The 18,908-nt window shown below is 42.5% G+C and overlaps 1 protein-coding gene across 4 annotated transcripts in view; it reads right to left on the bottom strand.

Annotated features, from left to right (window-relative positions):
• The window catches only part of MCF2L2 (MCF.2 cell line derived transforming sequence-like 2), a 136,880-nt gene that overhangs the window by 111,213 nt on the left and 6,759 nt on the right, over window positions 1-18,908 (bottom strand). For 3 of the 4 annotated variants that reach the window (XM_008572228.1, XM_008572229.1, XM_008572230.1), the window contains exons 3-6: window positions 15,747-15,871; window positions 15,025-15,139; window positions 14,457-14,576; window positions 1,668-1,859 (exon numbers count right to left, since the gene is read on the bottom strand). In XM_008572228.1, the coding sequence (XP_008570450.1) occupies window positions 1,668-1,859; window positions 14,457-14,576; window positions 15,025-15,139; window positions 15,747-15,871 (552 nt within the window). Of the gene's footprint in view, window positions 1-1,667; window positions 1,860-11,532; window positions 11,653-12,100; window positions 12,216-12,822; window positions 12,944-14,456; window positions 14,577-15,024; window positions 15,140-15,746; window positions 15,872-18,908 lie in introns of those variants that run through there. The other variant, XM_008572231.1, reaches the window with a different exon arrangement.

Here is an 18,908-nt window from a genome sequence, read left to right as displayed (position 1 = left end):
ACAAAAAATAATAAAGATATTTTTAAATTAATGATTACCATTGTGTGGAGACGGAAAGTAGAATGTGTAGTGTTCATGAGCAATTTTTTTCCTCCTCCTTCCTACATTTTCAGGTTTTCAAAATAATATGCAATCAGGCTTTGATATATACCATGAAAACTTCCTCTTTACACATCGTGCCTAGTTCTGCAGAAAACACTAAGCTGGGGTCTTCTGCAGAGTTACAGCAGCTACTTGCTTCCCCAGACACACACACACACACACACACGCACACACACACACGCACACACACGCACACACACACACACACGCACACACACACACACACACACACACACTAGTACCAGGCTATCATCTGGGGTCTTCTGCAGAGTTACAGCAGCTACTTGCTTCCTCAGACACACACGCGCGCACACACACACACACACGCACACACACACACGCACACACACGCACACACACACACACACACACACACACACGGCTATCATCTCCAGAGCAGAAAAGGAGTTAGGAAAACAGCAGCTGACCCTGTAGCGAGCTCAGCACACAGAGCAGGCTGTGCACCAGCCCCTTCTGAGCCACTTGTTTCTGGAACAACTGTCTTTCATTGACAGTAAAATCCCTTTGGCAACACGATGTTGTAAATGGCCTGGATGGGTGCCCACAGCCACGAGAGAGAAGCAGCTGTGGATGGAGCATGCTGACTCATGGCCATTAGCCACATGCTGCCTGAGAACAGCTGACAGGGCAGGCTCCAGAAGTCACTGCTCCTGCTGACTGGGAACTTCCCCAGAGGTCACCTCTGAAGGGCACCAGGGTCTGCACACCCCTGTCCCTGAAAGGTCTAACCTAAGAAGCTTGGGTGTGGAATATGGCAAACCTGGTTTCAAATCTGCTTCCCCTATTTACACTACATGTGGTCTTGGGCCATCACTTATCCCAGCATTCCTCAGCGTTGTCCCTGCGCCACTTATACCACAGTCACTTGGGCACTTGACTGATTCCTGGATATCATTCCAGACCAACTGAATCTGAGTCTTCAGAATGGAGCATCAGGGAATCTGCAATTATAACCAGCTCACTAGGCGATTCTCACAGACTAAATTTTGAGACCCACTGACTTAACCACGTTGAGTATCAGTTTCTGCCTCTGTACACTGAGGCCATCAATACCTTCCTCATAGATTGTCTTTAGAATTAAAGAGATGACATAATTATGCTCCTGGTAGGAACACAGTAGGTGCTCAATAAATGGTAGGGTAGTATAATGGTCATTATTACTTAAGCTTCTCTAAGAGGATTCACAATTTCTTGCCTTTAAATGAGGGAAGCACTTTGCAAATATAGTGTTCGGTTCTCTGTACACCTGAAAGGGAATCAAGATATGTCCCCATAGGGCCAGGCCCAAACTCACTCTTTATATCTGGTTCCACACAGAGGGAAATGGACTTTAGGTAATTTTAATGGGATGTGGTGGATGGCTGGGCACTTTTTACCTTCAATACCTCTACAACCCAGAATCTGTAGTTTTCAATGCCTCTTGAGCACTTTTTCACATAAAATAGTTGATCTCTTGGCATTCACATGATGCAAAGAGGACAAGTATGATTAAAATTGTTTTACAGAGCATCTTGCAGATATGTTCATGACTTTGTTTTGCTCACCTTGTCCAGCTGTCTATGCAACTCCAAGGACTTTCCTAAAATGTCATGTTTTTTCTTATTTTCATTGATGAAGTCATCACAGAGGTGCCTGAGCTCCACACACCTGGGCCTGATGGAGTCCACTGCATCATGGTGACTCTGGATGAGCTGGTCGCCAACTACTGCAAGCTGCTGGGCCTTTTCCAAGGGCTCCTACAAAATGAATACCCACAGCCAAGCATCAGAAGTGAGGGCATCATGAGGCTGATAACTACCTGGCACCATGTGCTCCGAACATAGAGGGAAGCTGGGGAGATGCTGATCCAGGCCTTAGTCTGGGGAATCAGAGAAAGCTCTGTAGTGGTTCCAGGTCCCCAGGAAGTCTAGCCTAAGCCAGGGTCATCCACACTGAGAAGAACAGCAGTCATTCATTCAAATACTTGTTGAGTTCTGGGCTAAACACTGAGGGTAGAGTGTTAACAAGCCAGAAATTTTCAGTTTATTTATTCATTTTTAAAGATTTTTAGCCTTTAGTATGATATAAGGTTTATTTGAGTTTTTGGCTTCCAGCCACTTGAAGCCAAAGAAATGTGTTTTATTATTCAAAGAAATTCGCAAATAAAGTATTAATTTTAGATTAAAAACAACTTATTTACATGGTACTGAATAAAATCCCTGGAATAAATATGGAATTTGTTTAAAATCACACAATTTTCCCTGTTGAGTTGATTTATAACACAGTTATAATATTCAAACCATGAGAAAATTGTTAATTACACGTTTATTTCATCAACTTACAGTTATCATTCTCAAGTTTGACTTTATTTTCTTACCTTGGGTCTTAATGTTAGAAAAATCTAGAATGACAGACAATGCTTTGTTATAACCAACGCTACATACCCATTTCAACTTATTTAAAAGTCACCATTAGAACACTTTATCTTAGAATCATCCTCTTCACACAACTCTTCACTGTAACAACATGTTAAATCATTACAGGGTCATGCAGAAGGAGAAGGGAGCCCACCTACAATCCATACTCACTGCAAACAAAGCATTGTCCTGGACGGTGGATCATTAAATACCGACAAATATCCTACAAAAGCAATGTGATTATCTTCACTTTTATGATATGGTCATTGAGGTTCCTGGAGCTTTAAATGACTTGTTTAAGGAACAAAGCTAATAAATGGCAGAGTTCAAAGTGAACCCATCTCTGCTTTTCATCCATTCATTCATTCTTTCATTTATTCATTTGGTTCTTCATTCAACAACTATTTACTGAAGGCCTACTATGTACTAGGCAATTATCTAGATACCAGAGTAAAGAAAACAGCCAATAATCCCTGCATTCGTGAGCTGACATTTTTGGCTAGGGGGCCAAAAATAAACAGTAAACTCATTCAAAGGTCCAAGTTTTTCACACACACACACACACAGAGTGACTTCCCTGTGTTCTTTACATAAAACCAAGTAAGAAGAGAAAACAAGAGAGCACATGGATGAAACCCTCTTGGTTCCTAAAAGTATCTGCTCTGGGGTTTTCTTATTGGCCTCTGAAAGTTACTCTTTCAGTGAGAAATTATTCGGGTTTTCCCCCATAACCTACCAGTACAAAGAAATTTTCAGATTAATGGATTATTCAGATATTAACGTATTTATACAAATTATTAAATATTACAATTGTGATAAACTCTAGGGCAGGGAAGCATGGAGTGTTATAGGGCACGTGATAAGAGACTCTGAATCCTCCTGTATACTAAAAAGAAAAGAATGAAGGACAGACACTTGGCTCTGAGGAAAGTGGGGGATGAGATGAAGTTGAGAAACTGTTAAAGATTTGGTTTGGGAAACTCTGGTGGTCATGACACTTAAGAAATATGTTTATCTAAATCCCTTCCTGAGGCCCACAAGGTCCCTGTATGCTCTGACCCTGTCTGCTCACCAACTGTATTTCCTACCTCTTTTTTGCATGGCTCACTTTGTTCTGACCACATGTGCCATGCTTTCCTGTTTTTAAGTATTCACTCACTCATCCATCACATAAGGACCTGCCATGTACCAAGCACTGGCCTAGGTGCTGGGGCTTTGTTGGGAAACAACGCAGGAAAAACTCCCCACCGTCATGAAGCGTACATTTTAAGGGAAGACACAGGCACTACACAATCAAATATGTAGATTCTATAGTTTGTTGGACAACAATGAGTGTGATGGAGAAAAATAAAACAGGAGTGAAGGCCAGGGAGTGCTGGTGCTGGTGTTGCTATTTTAAATTGGATGATGAAAGAAGGTCTCACTGAGAAGGCGCTCTCCGAGCTGTGCAGGAAAGAGTTAACCTCACAGGCCTGACACTGCTCTCCTTAGAAAGGCCTGCTTGCAAGGTCGGCCCTATGTGGGCAACCAGGAACTTAGATTTTTGGAGGGTTCTACCATTCTCTGATATGAACTGCTCATGGTGCCTAAACTGCTTGTGCAAAAATGTGGTGTATGCTGAAGACCTGCTTTCCTTCTGGGAGTCTGGGATTTTGGTATGTGCCAGGCAGAGACTGCCTACATGACCAGCTGCCAATAAATCTCAGGCACCGAGTGTCTGATGAGCTTCCCTGATAGATAATGTTTCACATTTGTTGTCACAACTCATTAATGGGGGAAGGAAGCATGTTCTTTGTGACTCCTCTGCGAGGGGACCATTAGAAGCCTGTGTCTGGTTTCCTCTGGACTTTGCCCCATGTGCTTTTTTCCTTTGCTGATTTTCTTGGTATCTTTTCACTGTAATAGAAAATAACTCCAAATATAACTATATGCTGAGTCCTATGAGTCCGTGTGTTAGTACATTTTCTGTTGCTATAACAGAATACCACAGACCGGGTAATTTACAAAGAAAAGAGATTTATTTCTTACAGTTCTAGAAGCTGGAAAGGCCAAGAGCATGGCACCAGCATCTGGTGAGGGCCTTCTTGCTATATCATAACAGGGCAAAACCATCACATGTTAAGACAGAGCAAGCTTGCTAGCTCAGGTCTCTCTTCCTCTCCTTATAAAGCCACCAGTTCCATCATGGGGGCCTCACCCTGATGACCTTATCTAATCCTAATTACCTCTCAAAGGTGCCACCTCCAATGAACACATACATTTGAGGATTAAGTTTCTAACTCATGAAATTTGGAGGGTACATTCAAACCATAGCCATCCTCCTAGCAAATCTTCAAATATGTGCATGTTCTTGGGAACCCTCAACATACGAGCCAAGGCCTGATGTGAGAGACACGCCACGAAGTCCCTGTCATGAGGTGGGGCATGTTTGACAGGTTTGGGTAGCATGAAGGAGGTTGGTGTGGCTGGAGCAGAGGGAGCAAGACAGAAGGGAGTAGAAGACATGATTAGAGAGGAAAAGGGGGCATCGGATTGGGGAGGACCTTGCTGCCATTGTATGCACTTTGGCTTTTACTCGTTGTGACATGGGAAGCTCTGGAGGATTCTGAGGAGAGGATGTCACTCACACTTTTGGAAGGGTTGCTCCAGCTGCCATCTGAATAACAGCACAGCAAGAGGGAAAGCAGGGAGACCAGCTGGGCAGGGAGCTATTGCAGTAACCCAGCTGAGAGATGGGGCTTAACCAAGGCTGGTAACCAAACTAGTTCCTACTTCAGGGCCCTTCTCTGGGATGCTCTCCCCTGGGCCATTCAGGTCTAAGCTCCTGGGTCACCTCCTCACAGGGCCTTCCCTGACTACTGTATCCAAAGTCACTGCCCCCAACCCACCCACCCAGGCCCTCTCTCTCACTTTGTTTTAATTTTTAAAAAGGACTCACCTCTATCTGAAAATTATCTGCTCAGTTTACTTTAGTGTATGATTCCACCTTCATCCACCCACTCCCATCAAAATGTAAGCTCATGAGAGCACTGAGAGGACACTCAATAAATATTAGATCAACAAAATGAAGGAATGAGCCACTGAGCTGGATGATGCCGTGATCCGCTCGGCTGGCATTGTGTGAGGCAACACTGACTGACCTGTGAGTTAAAACAGATGACCGCCGTATTCCAAAAGGTCTCTGGGAGCAGAAAGCCCGTAAGCCCCCTTGCCAACCACGGTGTGCATCTAGCATGCCACATCTGCCCGGGTTTGGCTTTTTACAATGATACAAGAAGTCATGATGGAGTGAAGACAACTTGCCCCTCTCTTATCTTGCACTGGTTTATGGTTTCAACAATCTTAACCCCCTGACTTCCCACCCCACAGTCATTCACCAAGCCCTGCAGTGTCCACACATCCGTCTTCATACTTTTCGAATTCTGACCCATCTCTACCACCTCCTTGCCATTGTCTGTTCAGGCTTTTATGCTTTCTCTTGGGAACAGCTGGTCTCCCTGCTTTCCTTCAGGCTCTCCTTCAAATCATGCTCCAGACTGCTGGCAAAACAGTGATTCTAACATAGCATCTTATCATGTCTCCATCACTCTCAAACTTCAAATTCTTTCCTGGTCCCCCAAGATCTTCAGGAGCAAGTTCAAACTCCTGAGCAATGCACTTGGGGCCTTTCATTATCTAGCTCATACCTCAGTGTACCTCACCCACGCCTCCTCCTCCACTCCCCTCAACTCCATTCTCTGCTGCAACTGTACTAATGACCCATTTGTAATTCCTCAAATATTCAGACAGCTTCATGCCTCCACGCCTCCTCCACTTGTTCTCTCTGCCTCCAAAGCCCCATCCTTCCCTAATCGCATCATCCCCACCCATCCCTCACTGCACCTACCCTCCTCTGGAGCTAACTCTATCGAAATAACTCTTTCAGAGTCCACCTTCTCCAGGACACTTTCTCCAACTCCACCATTTTAATTTGATGCCCTCCCCCCTGCCCCGCTCTCACAACACTCTGTGCTTCTCCTAATCAGAGCACGTACTTCACTGTACTGTGCCACTTTCCCACTGCTGGCACTATGCCATAGACTCTTGTGGACAAGGACCAGCTCTTATTCAACTTAAAACAGAAAATGGCACATAATTGTCATGCACAACAAAAAGGAGCAATGATAGGGGAATGAGGTGACACAAATCAAGCAGTGGCTAGTTACACGTGTTCAGGGATAAATACCCAGTACACTTGTTCTGAACAGAAAAGGCTCAGAACCAGTGGTCACCATCCCTGAAAGGATATTAAAATGCTAATTCCTCAGGAAGTGATTTTTTACTGTTTTGTTCACCGCTATGTCTTCGGAAGTTAGAACAGTGCTCTGCTTGGCATGGTAGGAGACCCATAAACATTTGCAGACTGAATGAAGAGTGAATGAGAGACTGCTCAGTCTCTGGAGACTGAACCTAGGAAATGTTCTGTGGCACAGATTTACCCCACTACCTATGTGATGTTAACAACAATAGCTAACACTTACTGAGAACTTACTACATGCCAGGCATGGTTCTGAATGCTTTACATTGATAATTTCTTTTACTTCTCACAACAAACCCTTTGGTATAGATACTGTTTTACAAAAGAGAAGTGGAGGCACAATGGCCCAAGATGACCCAGGTAAGAAAGAGAAGAGCCAGGCTTCCAACTCAAGCAGTCTGGCTCCAGAATCCGGCTCTGACCAACACACACACACAGAAAAATGGCTGCACTTGTCCTGCCTGAGCTTAGAGACCTCATTTGGTTGCAGCCTTGTCTGACTTTAGTCAAATATAGAAACATAAAAATTTGGCAAGCAAGTCTCTGCTGACTTTTTTTTCTTTCTTTTTTTTTTTTTTAAGTTCAGCTGCCTAATTATGAATAGCACAGAGTTTTCTGGGTCCAGGGAAATTCGACACAGGATACTTCCAAAGTGCCCTGTGTCAATCACAGCCTGCCCTTCACTGGGCATGTGGCATCTTACCCTTCAGAACTGTTCTTAAAACATGTGAGGTGTTAGAGGAAATATGTGAGTAACAGGTTCAAATGGATCTGGGAAAAAAAATCCATAAAGATAACTTAAGAGCTACCCTGATTCAGCCACTGCATGGCGAAGATCACTATTATAGAAATGAATGGATCATCATAATATCTTCTGCGTACTGACCACCGACTATGTTCCAGGCACTCACTGAGTGCTTACCATGCATCTAACTCGTTTAATCTTCACAGGGACTTTCTGAGGTAGGAATTATTATTTCCATTTTACAGGTGAGGGGACTATGTTCAGAAAGGCTAAGAAACCTGATCAGGGTCATGCATCTGTCAGTTGTTAAAGCTGAGATTTGACTCCAGCTCTGTCTGACTCCAAAACCCTGTGTTCTTGTCACCTTCCAGCCATCTGGCCTCCCCATGTGTGCTATGAATGATGGCCACACAGCCATGCCTATGAAATCTTTCCGGTGCCTACAAAGAACTTTACTGTAAAACCTCCAGCTTATTTTTAGTTTATATAGTTCCTGCTCAAGATACATAGTTGACAAAACCTCCAAAGTAAAAAAGAGATAATGAGAAAGAAATGGCTTAAAATCTGGTACTCTGACTACAAGTCTTCCTGGCATCTTTCAGATGAAAATTCCAGAAGGCTGGATAGTCTAAATGCCTGTTGTATCAGAGAATCCAGAACGAACCCACAGAATGGTGTAGGAATGAGATGCATGTATGGAGAGGATGGATTAGACGAAATAAGAAAGGCAGAATGTTAACGGTTGTGGAAACTTAGTGGTAGACACATGGGAGTTCATTGTACGAGTCTATCTCCTTCTGTGTCTGTGTGTCATAACACACAAAGTCATGACCCTCCAGCTAGATGATGCCCTTATGATGTTAATGGCCTGAATTCCATGCTTTATTGGACACAGTAACCTTAGGGAGAGAGGTCAAAGCTGAAATCATGTTGTTTTCTCCTCTACCATGTCCTGGTCTGCTCTCTGCTGACCTATCACCAAAGGTCTCAGCTTGCCTCATAGCCACGACCCTATAGCAAATTCTGCTTTTATAGGAGGTGGTAGTTGAAACCACTGTTGATCAGATTCAGGAAATATTCAAAAGATTGCTAAATTCTCAGAACTAGAACAAGATAAAGAACAGCTCAATTAGCACATGACAGGAGTCTGGTTAGTGAGGTGACTCAGAGGTTACCTGTGAGGATGACATCACTGCACAGAATGAGGAAGTTGGTAACACCCAGAACCAGTGTGTGGCTATGCTGGGACGGAAGCTGAGCTCTGAGTGCTGAGTAAGGGACAAGCCCCAAGCAGATATTTGGTGGATTCTGGCCAGACACTACCTTCACATTTGTTAACACTTTACAGGACAAATGGCCAGCCAAGCCCTAATCATTTGAAGAAAGAATGCCTCCCAGAAATCTGAGAGATGTGCTGAAAAAGATCCTGGTTATGATAAGATAGCTTTTTTTTGGTTCAGCTAAAGGCAGACAGGAATAGGTGCACTGCATCTTTTAGAAAGTAAGTTTAAAAACAGGGTAAGCAAGGCACAGGATGGCTAAAATCCATCCCCCTGTCTCCGCAGGTCATCTGCGATGGGTTAGTCCAGCTGGATCAAGAATTTTGCCCATGAAAGATGGGCAATGGCTTTATAGAGATTCCTATATCCATGACTACAGGTTCATCCCTAGCTCTGCTCAGCCGTTTTTAAAGTGTACCCCAAGGACCACAAGTCCAAGGAGGTGGGCAGAAAAAAGAATGCGATGCAGTCATGTAGATCCATCACCACTATTCAAAACTCAACCCAGAGCTCCCTCCAATGGCTTCCTGTTCCTCTGAGAATAAAATTCAAATCCTCACCAAAGATCTCAGGGCGCAAAAAGACCTCCTGGCCCTGTATCTCTCCCACCTCATTTCTTCCTGCTCACTATGCTCCAGCGATGTTCCTTGAACTCACCAACCTCATTCCCACTTTAAGGCCTTTGCACTTGCAGCTTCCTCTGCCTTGACGCTATTACCCAAACCTCTGCATGACTACAGATCTCAAATCAAGAGTCACCTTCTCAGAGAGGCCTTTCTTGACCACCTCCAGTCACTTTCTATTACATCCTGGTTTTTCTTATCACTTGTTGCTATCTGATGCTATTATTTATTTGGTTGTTTTTTAATTAACTGCTTCTCCCTGGTAGAATGGTAAGGACCACAAGAGCAGGGTCTTACTGTCTGGTTCACCACCATATCCACAGAACCTAGGACAAGCAACACCTGTTGATGAATGAATGCCCCCCTGGTAGGTCAGGAGCCACCTTCATATGTGTTTATAAGCGGTCTTCAAAAAGTTCATGGAAAAATTCTTATTATCTTTGCATTCTATTTTCCACAAATTTTTTGAAGTATCCTCATATATGAAGGCATTTTTAGTGTTGAATTCTAATATATGAATTTATATAAGAAAAAAATACACAGTATCTGTATTTAATAAGGAGTTCTCTTGAAAAAATTAAAATTACATAAAATTGGGGCTGTCCTGGATAATCTGAGATACTCAGATACAAAATTCAGAAATATATATGAAATTCCATTTTTCCAATGTTTGATAAATGTTTCTGATGACTCGTGCTGTCAGCATTAAAGTGTTTAGCTGTCAAATGATCAGCGATAACAGAAAGAGTGATCACTAGGAAGGATGGGATTACTGAGTGTTCATGCATTTACAGAAGCACCTCCAGCTCAGAATCCACAACCGACAGCTCTTAGAGTCAGTGTGACCTTGGTTTACATCTGTTTTGTATCCTTTAGGGAAGTATGTCTCTAACTGTGATGTGCATGTCAGTCATCTGGGCATCCTATTAAAATGCAGATGCTGATTCTGAGGTGGGGCCTGAAATTCTATATTTCTAAGAAGCTCTCACTCAGGTGACACCTATGCTGCTGGCCAGAGGCACACACTTTGAGAAGAAAATCTCTAGTACTACAAAATAATCATCTGGGAAACATGTCTCTAGATTAGCTCAGAAAGGAAGTGCTAACCACAGGGGACTTGGGCGCCAAGACAAATTATAGATAACCTAATTAAAGAAAAGCAGAAAGAAACTTCTTTGGAAAGATATGACTCTATTTTCTTAACTTACAATAAACCAAATTTGTAAGGACGTAAAATAGAATGACTTCTAAGTGCTGACTTGTGTGCAGAACTGGGAAACTGTTTAAGTCTGGTATGGGAATTGTAAAATACATACTCCTTTACAATTTTAATATTTACAACTCTCGGGGAGAGAAAGGAGAAAGTTTTGCCAATTCTGTGTAGCAATAGAACTAATGTGGTCAAATTGCTGACTTGTGTGCAGAACTGGGAAACTGTTTAAGTCTGGTATGGGAATTGTAAAATACATACTCCTTTACAATTTTAATATTTACAACTCTTGGGGAGAGAAAGGAGAAAGTTTTGCCAATTCTGTGTAGCAATAGAACTAATGTGGTCAAATTTCTTCCTTCCAACTGTCTTGCTCCAGTTATAAAACTACTTGTTTTTTTCTGTTTTTCTTGTTTTTTCCTACTTGTTTCCCCCCCTTACTACCAACCCTCACCCCCACATCCAGGCCCCAGGGAGGAGCTGTAAGCTGATTGATGAGACTCTGGAATAACTGATTCAGATTATTGGTGATAATAATCGGTGAGTGACCTTCTCCCACTTGGTGGCTGACCCCATGAGAGGGCAGGGTGGCCCAGAGTCCTCACCCCACCTAAGCCTCAAGCCTCAACTGTATGCTCTGGCAGCTGTAAAAGAACTCTATGCTACCAGTATTATTTGTTGTTATAGTTGTTAATGTGCATATCTCCTTGGGGACCTGAGGTGGGGGGTAGGGTGACTGAAGGGCAGGACTGGGTAATCCCGTATCTTTTCACAACCTTCCAATAGCCATGATTGGACATGATCTGTCATTGTCCACAGTGAGTTCCTTCCTAGTACATAAAATGTCAAAAAACAAACCTGGCCTTTTTCCTCCAGCATCTTGTGTTCCTTAAGAAGTTGCTCCACGTGCATCACACTGTCTCCAAGGCCTGTAAACTCTGCTTGCTCTTCCAACAAATCATCCAGGGCAAGCTTAACCTACAAGACACGTTAGAATAATCCAGAAGTAAACCAACAAGCACCATCTAGAGGCATACATCTGTTAGGCTCTAAGAAAACTCAAAAATCCATATGTATCTCTATATGCTTCTTTTTACAGCTCATTAACTTTCAGATTAAGCTGGGGGGGGTGCAGAGACACATATAGATGGAATACTAGGGTAACATTTAACAGAAAATCAATCAAAAAAGAAGATAAACCATCACTGAAATGCATGTATGTCAACAGGAAAATGGGATTCTAGAACATTGCCACCACACTGAAAAAGTGAGAAGTGGAGAGGGGAGGTCTGTGAGAAGAAAGGACATGAAGAAGGAGCTGGACTAGGGAGAAGAAGAAATACAACATCAAAGAGTTCAAGGAGGAAGAGAAAACCAGAAGTCAGTGTACCAGAAAAGGAAGTTACACTAAACAAGAAAATAGTACCTTACAGAACTTGTGCTCAAAGTGCTGTAGTTGTAGGCTCTGGCTGAGCTTCAGGTGATGCTCAGACCAAAACTCACTAAAGGCTCTTTCTGTTTCATGCAATTGAACTAATAACCTTTCAAGAAAGAACGAGAAAGTAAAATTACAGAAACATTCCTTTCCACAGACATCCGTATAGAACCATGCATATAACACCTAGGTTTTCTGTCAGTGTTATTAATTATGGCAGTCTCCTTGCTATGAAAGTCTGTGCCACCTATGCTTTTCATACGGTTCAGCAGGTCCCCACACCTTCCATTCTCCAATCAGGACACCCGAGGTGCAGGTGGAAACTTCCCTTCAGATGCAGCTGCTGTGGTTTAAAATGTGCTCCACGTGGACTCCCCCATGTGCCTTCTTTTTGTCCACCTGAGACTACACATGTTGAAAGCACAGCGCAAGCCAAACCATTATCTGGAAATGAAGCTCAACAAATACTACCCTCCCCCTCAAAATCCTGGGATGGGAGCATATCAGACAAGGAAGAAATGGAATTCTCAGAAAAAGATCTCTGTAGGTGGACACCAGATGGACATTATCTTTTTTCCTTTGTTGTCTCAAATACTATTCTTTCTTGACCCCACCAAGACCCAACAGTAGCTCCAATCTGTTCTTGGTTGTTTCAGCACATCGAGGTCTACATATTCTGTCCTGAAAAAGCAGATTCTACTTCACTCACTCACCTTTCCATGGTAGCTACATTCTCAAGTTCATTGAGATTGAGTCTGCTGGTGGGATTTTTGGTTGCTGGTTCTTGGATGCATGACAGCAATGTGGCCCCTTGCTTTGTAAGTAATTTCAGCTCATCCTAGAAAAATAAAAATATGGTCTCTCTTAGAAGAAATTAACAAGAAGAAATTCATGATCAATTTGGAGGTGAGGAGATGGTAGATCAGTACATTTTTCATGTAGGAAATTAAATGCTAAAGAAGTCAAGAGGAAGCTTTAAGAAATTAATTAACTTATCCTTAATAGGTAATACATGCACATGATATAACATTTATAATATACAAAAGGATATATACCAGAAAACACAAATCTTTTGTCCCCAGCCTGTCCACTTTCCCTCTCCAAGGGCAATGACTGTTAAATTTTTTTGTGTATCTCAAGCTGTTGTTGTAAAAGCAAAACTAGTCAATAAGATCTGGTTATAATCCAAAATAGTGACCAGAGACAAGAAAATAACAAATATTGAATGTTAAGTATTAGAAACTGCCATGAAATAATAATATAAAAATTGCTAGTTGACCATGAAAATCCTTCATCTGATCTCATCAATAAACACCTTCCTCTCCTTCCACCTGCCCCCCAACTGTGGCTTTGTTCAATTATTGAAGTTTGGCAGAGATGGGAAGCAATTTCGGTTTGACATGGAAAGATAAATGCTTCCAAGGTAACCGTATTCTGCTATTTTTACATGGCAACTCAGTGCTTTGCAATTGGAGAAGGCTATTTCCTTCCAAATCCAACAGCTCTCATCCTTTCCTTGGACAGTGCAGGTCATCTCTCCCTGTCCTAAGCCTTACCATAAGGCCCAGGGTACAAGCAAAAAGGGTTGGAGCCTGGCCTAGAATTTTGCTCTCAGGGGTCCTGGNCTATTTTCTTAACTTACAATAAACCAAATTTGTAAGGACGTAAAATAGAATGACTTCTAAGTGCTGACTTGTGTGCAGAACTGGGAAACTGTTTAAGTCTGGTATGGGAATTGTAAAATACATACTCCTTTACAATTTTAATATTTACAACTCTCGGGGAGAGAAAGGAGAAAGTTTTGCCAATTCTGTGTAGCAATAGAACTAATGTGGTCAAATTTCTTCCTTCCAACTGTCTTGCTCCAGTTATAAAACTACTTGTTTTTTTCTGTTTTTCTTGTTTTTTCCTACTTGTTTCCCCCCCTTACTACCAACCCTCACCCCCACATCCAGGCCCCAGGGAGGAGCTGTAAGCTGATTGATGAGACTCTGGAATAACTGATTCAGATTATTGGTGATAATAATCGGTGAGTGACCTTCTCCCACTTGGTGGCTGACCCCATGAGAGGGCAGGGTGGCCCAGAGTCCTCACCCCACCTAAGCCTCAAGCCTCAACTGTATGCTCTGGCAGCTGTAAAAGAACTCTATGCTACCAGTATTATTTGTTGTTATAGTTGTTAATGTGCATATCTCCTTGGGGACCTGAGGTGGGGGGTAGGGTGACTGAAGGGCAGGACTGGGTAATCCCGTATCTTTTCACAACCTTCCAATAGCCATGATTGGACATGATCTGTCATTGTCCACAGTGAGTTCCTTCCTAGTACATAAAATGTCAAAAAACAAACCTGGCCTTTTTCCTCCAGCATCTTGTGTTCCTTAAGAAGTTGCTCCACGTGCATCACACTGTCTCCAAGGCCTGTAAACTCTGCTTGCTCTTCCAACAAATCATCCAGGGCAAGCTTAACCTACAAGACACGTTAGAATAATCCAGAAGTAAACCAACAAGCACCATCTAGAGGCATACATCTGTTAGGCTCTAAGAAAACTCAAAAATCCATATGTATCTCTATATGCTTCTTTTTACAGCTCATTAACTTTCAGATTAAGCTGGGGGGGGTGCAGAGACACATATAGATGGAATACTAGGGTAACATTTAACAGAAAATCAATCAAAAAAGAAGATAAACCATCACTGAAATGCATGTATGTCAACAGGAAAATGGGATTCTAGAACATTGCCACCACACTGAAAAAGTGAGAAGTGGAGAGGGGAGGTCTGTGAGAAGAAAGGACATGAAGAAGGAGCTGGACTAGGGAGAAGAAGAAATACAACATCAAAGAGTTCAAGGAGGAAGAGAAAACCAGAAGTCAGTGTACCAGAAAAGGAAGTTACACTAAACAAGAAAATAGTACCTTACAGAACTTGTGCTCAAAGTGCTGTAGTTGTAGGCTCTGGCTGAGCTTCAGGTGATGCTCAGACCAAAACTCACTAAAGGCTCTTTCTGTTTCATGCAATTGAACTAATAACCTTTCAAGAAAGAACGAGAAAGTAAAATTACAGAAACATTCCTTTCCACAGACATCCGTATAGAACCATGCATATAACACCTAGGTTTTCTGTCAGTGTTATTAATTATGGCAGTCTCCTTGCTATGAAAGTCTGTGCCACCTATGCTTTTCATACGGTTCAGCAGGTCCCCACACCTTCCATTCTCCAATCAGGACACCCGAGGTGCAGGTGGAAACTTCCCTTCAGATGCAGCTGCTGTGGTTTAAAATGTGCTCCACGTGGACTCCCCCATGTGCCTTCTTTTTGTCCACCTGAGACTACACATGTTGAAAGCACAGCGCAAGCCAAACCATTATCTGGAAATGAAGCTCAACAAATACTACCCTCCCCCTCAAAATCCTGGGATGGGAGCATATCAGACAAGGAAGAAATGGAATTCTCAGAAAAAGATCTCTGTAGGTGGACACCAGATGGACATTATCTTTTTTCCTTTGTTGTCTCAAATACTATTCTTTCTTGACCCCACCAAGACCCAACAGTAGCTCCAATCTGTTCTTGGTTGTTTCAGCACATCGAGGTCTACATATTCTGTCCTGAAAAAGCAGATTCTACTTCACTCACTCACCTTTCCATGGTAGCTACATTCTCAAGTTCATTGAGATTGAGTCTGCTGGTGGGATTTTTGGTTGCTGGTTCTTGGATGCATGACAGCAATGTGGCCCCTTGCTTTGTAAGTAATTTCAGCTCATCCTAGAAAAATAAAAATATGGTCTCTCTTAGAAGAAATTAACAAGAAGAAATTCATGATCAATTTGGAGGTGAGGAGATGGTAGATCAGTACATTTTTCATGTAGGAAATTAAATGCTAAAGAAGTCAAGAGGAAGCTTTAAGAAATTAATTAACTTATCCTTAATAGGTAATACATGCACATGATATAACATTTATAATATACAAAAGGATATATACCAGAAAACACAAATCTTTTGTCCCCAGCCTGTCCACTTTCCCTCTCCAAGGGCAATGACTGTTAAATTTTTTTGTGTATCTCAAGCTGTTGTTGTAAAAGCAAAACTAGTCAATAAGATCTGGTTATAATCCAAAATAGTGACCAGAGACAAGAAAATAACAAATATTGAATGTTAAGTATTAGAAACTGCCATGAAATAATAATATAAAAATTGCTAGTTGACCATGAAAATCCTTCATCTGATCTCATCAATAAACACCTTCCTCTCCTTCCACCTGCCCCCCAACTGTGGCTTTGTTCAATTATTGAAGTTTGGCAGAGATGGGAAGCAATTTCGGTTTGACATGGAAAGATAAATGCTTCCAAGGTAACCGTATTCTGCTATTTTTACATGGCAACTCAGTGCTTTGCAATTGGAGAAGGCTATTTCCTTCCAAATCCAACAGCTCTCATCCTTTCCTTGGACAGTGCAGGTCATCTCTCCCTGTCCTAAGCCTTACCATAAGGCCCAGGGTACAAGCAAAAAGGGTTGGAGCCTGGCCTAGAATTTTGCTCTCAGGGGTCCTGGGTTTGGTTCCTGGGTCACAGGATGCTGCTTTGGTATGCCCTTGAGAGTTAGCTTAGGCCCGTAGTTCTAAGATTCAAACCAAATGATCACTTCTGTGCACATGAACACTGGGTCTCTTCCTCCAGGTCCAGGCACCTCTTCAGACTTCACACAGTCAAGAGCTCATTCCCTGTGGGAAAAGTTTTATATTTCCCCACTCTGCCACACAGGAGTCTTGAACCCTCTCAACTTCATGCCTTAGTCCTTTGTCTCCCATTCCACTCCAGTATTTCCCCTGGAAGGCTTACGTTATCCATACCCAGCCTCAAACTTGTCCCTGGATCTGGCTGATGACAGATGCGACATCTCTGAGATAGCCCCTCAGAGTTCTATGGACACCCCTGTGGATCTGTCCACCCCAGGCCAAGACCCTCAGCTGGCACTCCTGCCTGGGAATTGGACATATCCCTTCTTTTCCATTCTCATGTGTCAACCTCATTTCTTCTTATCTTATCAATGCTCATTAAATATTTGTAGGTTGGATAAATTAATAATAGTCTAAAAGAGACAGGTTGCAGATGGATAAAGACAAATAGGATAGGATGGGGAAAAGTACCACAAGTAAGTGTTTTTAGCTTTTCCCTCTTCCTACCCACTAAAGAGGAACCTGGTTTTTCCCACTCAGTTTCTTAACCTCCCTGAGCTTCCAGCAGGATTCTGGCACCATCCATTATTAGATTTACATCTAATATACTATTTATAGTATATAAACACTTTTGTGATACAAAGTTGGGAAGAAAAGTGGGGTGGCTAAAGGAGAAGAGGCATATTGCTAGAGCAGAAGGGGACATTGGAGGAGGGACACATCCAAGGAGCTGCAGAGCTCAAGGAAAGTGTGTGGGACCCGGAAAGTGAATCTTAGTAAGTGATGTCATACACCTGCGTATCCCCTTCACGCTGTTAAAAAAAAAAAAAAAAAGCAAAAATTGTGTCCTGGTTACTGTTTTGGGACTGAACCACATTTTTAGCTTCATTAAGGTTACAAAAATCTGCCATAAACACAGAGAGAAACATGGATGAACTACGGTAGTTGGAAAAGGTAAAGGTTAAGTTGCCCAGCCCCCAAACAGTTTCAGTTTTCCTGGGAAGAAAATATCCTTAATTATTTGGGCATTTCATTTTTTTACTGCTAGGGCACTGTGTTCGGGAAGGTGTAAATAAGTTCATGCTCCCCTTCAGTGAGTTTTCTTTCTTTGTGCAGCCAGAGTCCCGGTGGTATCAGGGTGACACTGCTTGTAAACTGAGAGAGAGCATGTGCAAGCTGCCTTTCCTCAGGAAATGGGCGCCTCCCCTTGGAGCAGGATTCGATCTGCAGAGGAGCGTCGGGCGCCCGCGTGCATGTGCTCTGAGCATGCGCCGTGGCTCTCCATCTACGGTGCAAAGACACAAGCTGGAGGGGAAGGGGACCCGCGTCCTGTCTGCTTCCTTCGGAACTAACCTCTCCCAGAGGAAGCAAAAGCTGATTTTGTACGCGGGACTCGCTCTGCCTTTCCTGTTCTCAGATGGGGTCGTGAAATCGCAGAGAAAATAAGATTTCAAATCTTAGCACGAAGCCCAAATGCCCCCTATCTGATTAGACAGAAAATAACACGTATTGAAGCCGGGAGCACTCTGACTGTAAGAATGAAATAAGATCCAAACTAGCTCAGCCTGAGGAGAAGGCCTTTACGTTTCTAGAGAAGAGCCTTCGTTAAAGTCATCATCAGTTTGCTTTGAAGTTGGATAAGATTGTTCTGCTGTGAACATTTTAAGATTTTTTTTTTTTTTTCTGTGTAAGCATATTGGTTTGATATACCAGGGTAGCCAAAAGAAAGATTCTACTGGGAGATCATTTTGAACAAAGTGGTAACAACTCCATAGAGTATTAGCAAATGAGCCTGTTAAAACTCTCCAGTTCAATGGCTCTCCTATTTTGACTGGTTGTGGAGGTCACTAGGAGATTATATGGATCTAAGATAAGGGATCTCAAAGATCCCCAGGAGAAAGAAAAGAGATCTCCTAATGCTGTGCTAGCTGTTTAGGAAAAAAACTGTCCAGACTTGGAGAAAACAGTAAATCACATGCTATGACTTTTATAGATATTTAAATAGATTAAAAAGTTCACTGTTCTAAGGAATGAATCTTGTACTGGTTTTTCACTTGGAAAAGGTGCTTTCCAAATGGAAAATAAATTGTTCAGTTACACAGAAACTTTGGTTAAAAGGTAGGTAAA

Source organism: Galeopterus variegatus, unplaced genomic scaffold (assembly GCF_000696425.1).
Source record: "Galeopterus variegatus unplaced genomic scaffold, G_variegatus-3.0.2 Scaffold766, whole genome shotgun sequence".
In the NCBI taxonomy this organism is placed as follows: Eukaryota; Metazoa; Chordata; class Mammalia; order Dermoptera; family Cynocephalidae; genus Galeopterus; species Galeopterus variegatus.
This window is presented reverse-complemented; position numbering and strand designations above follow the sequence as displayed.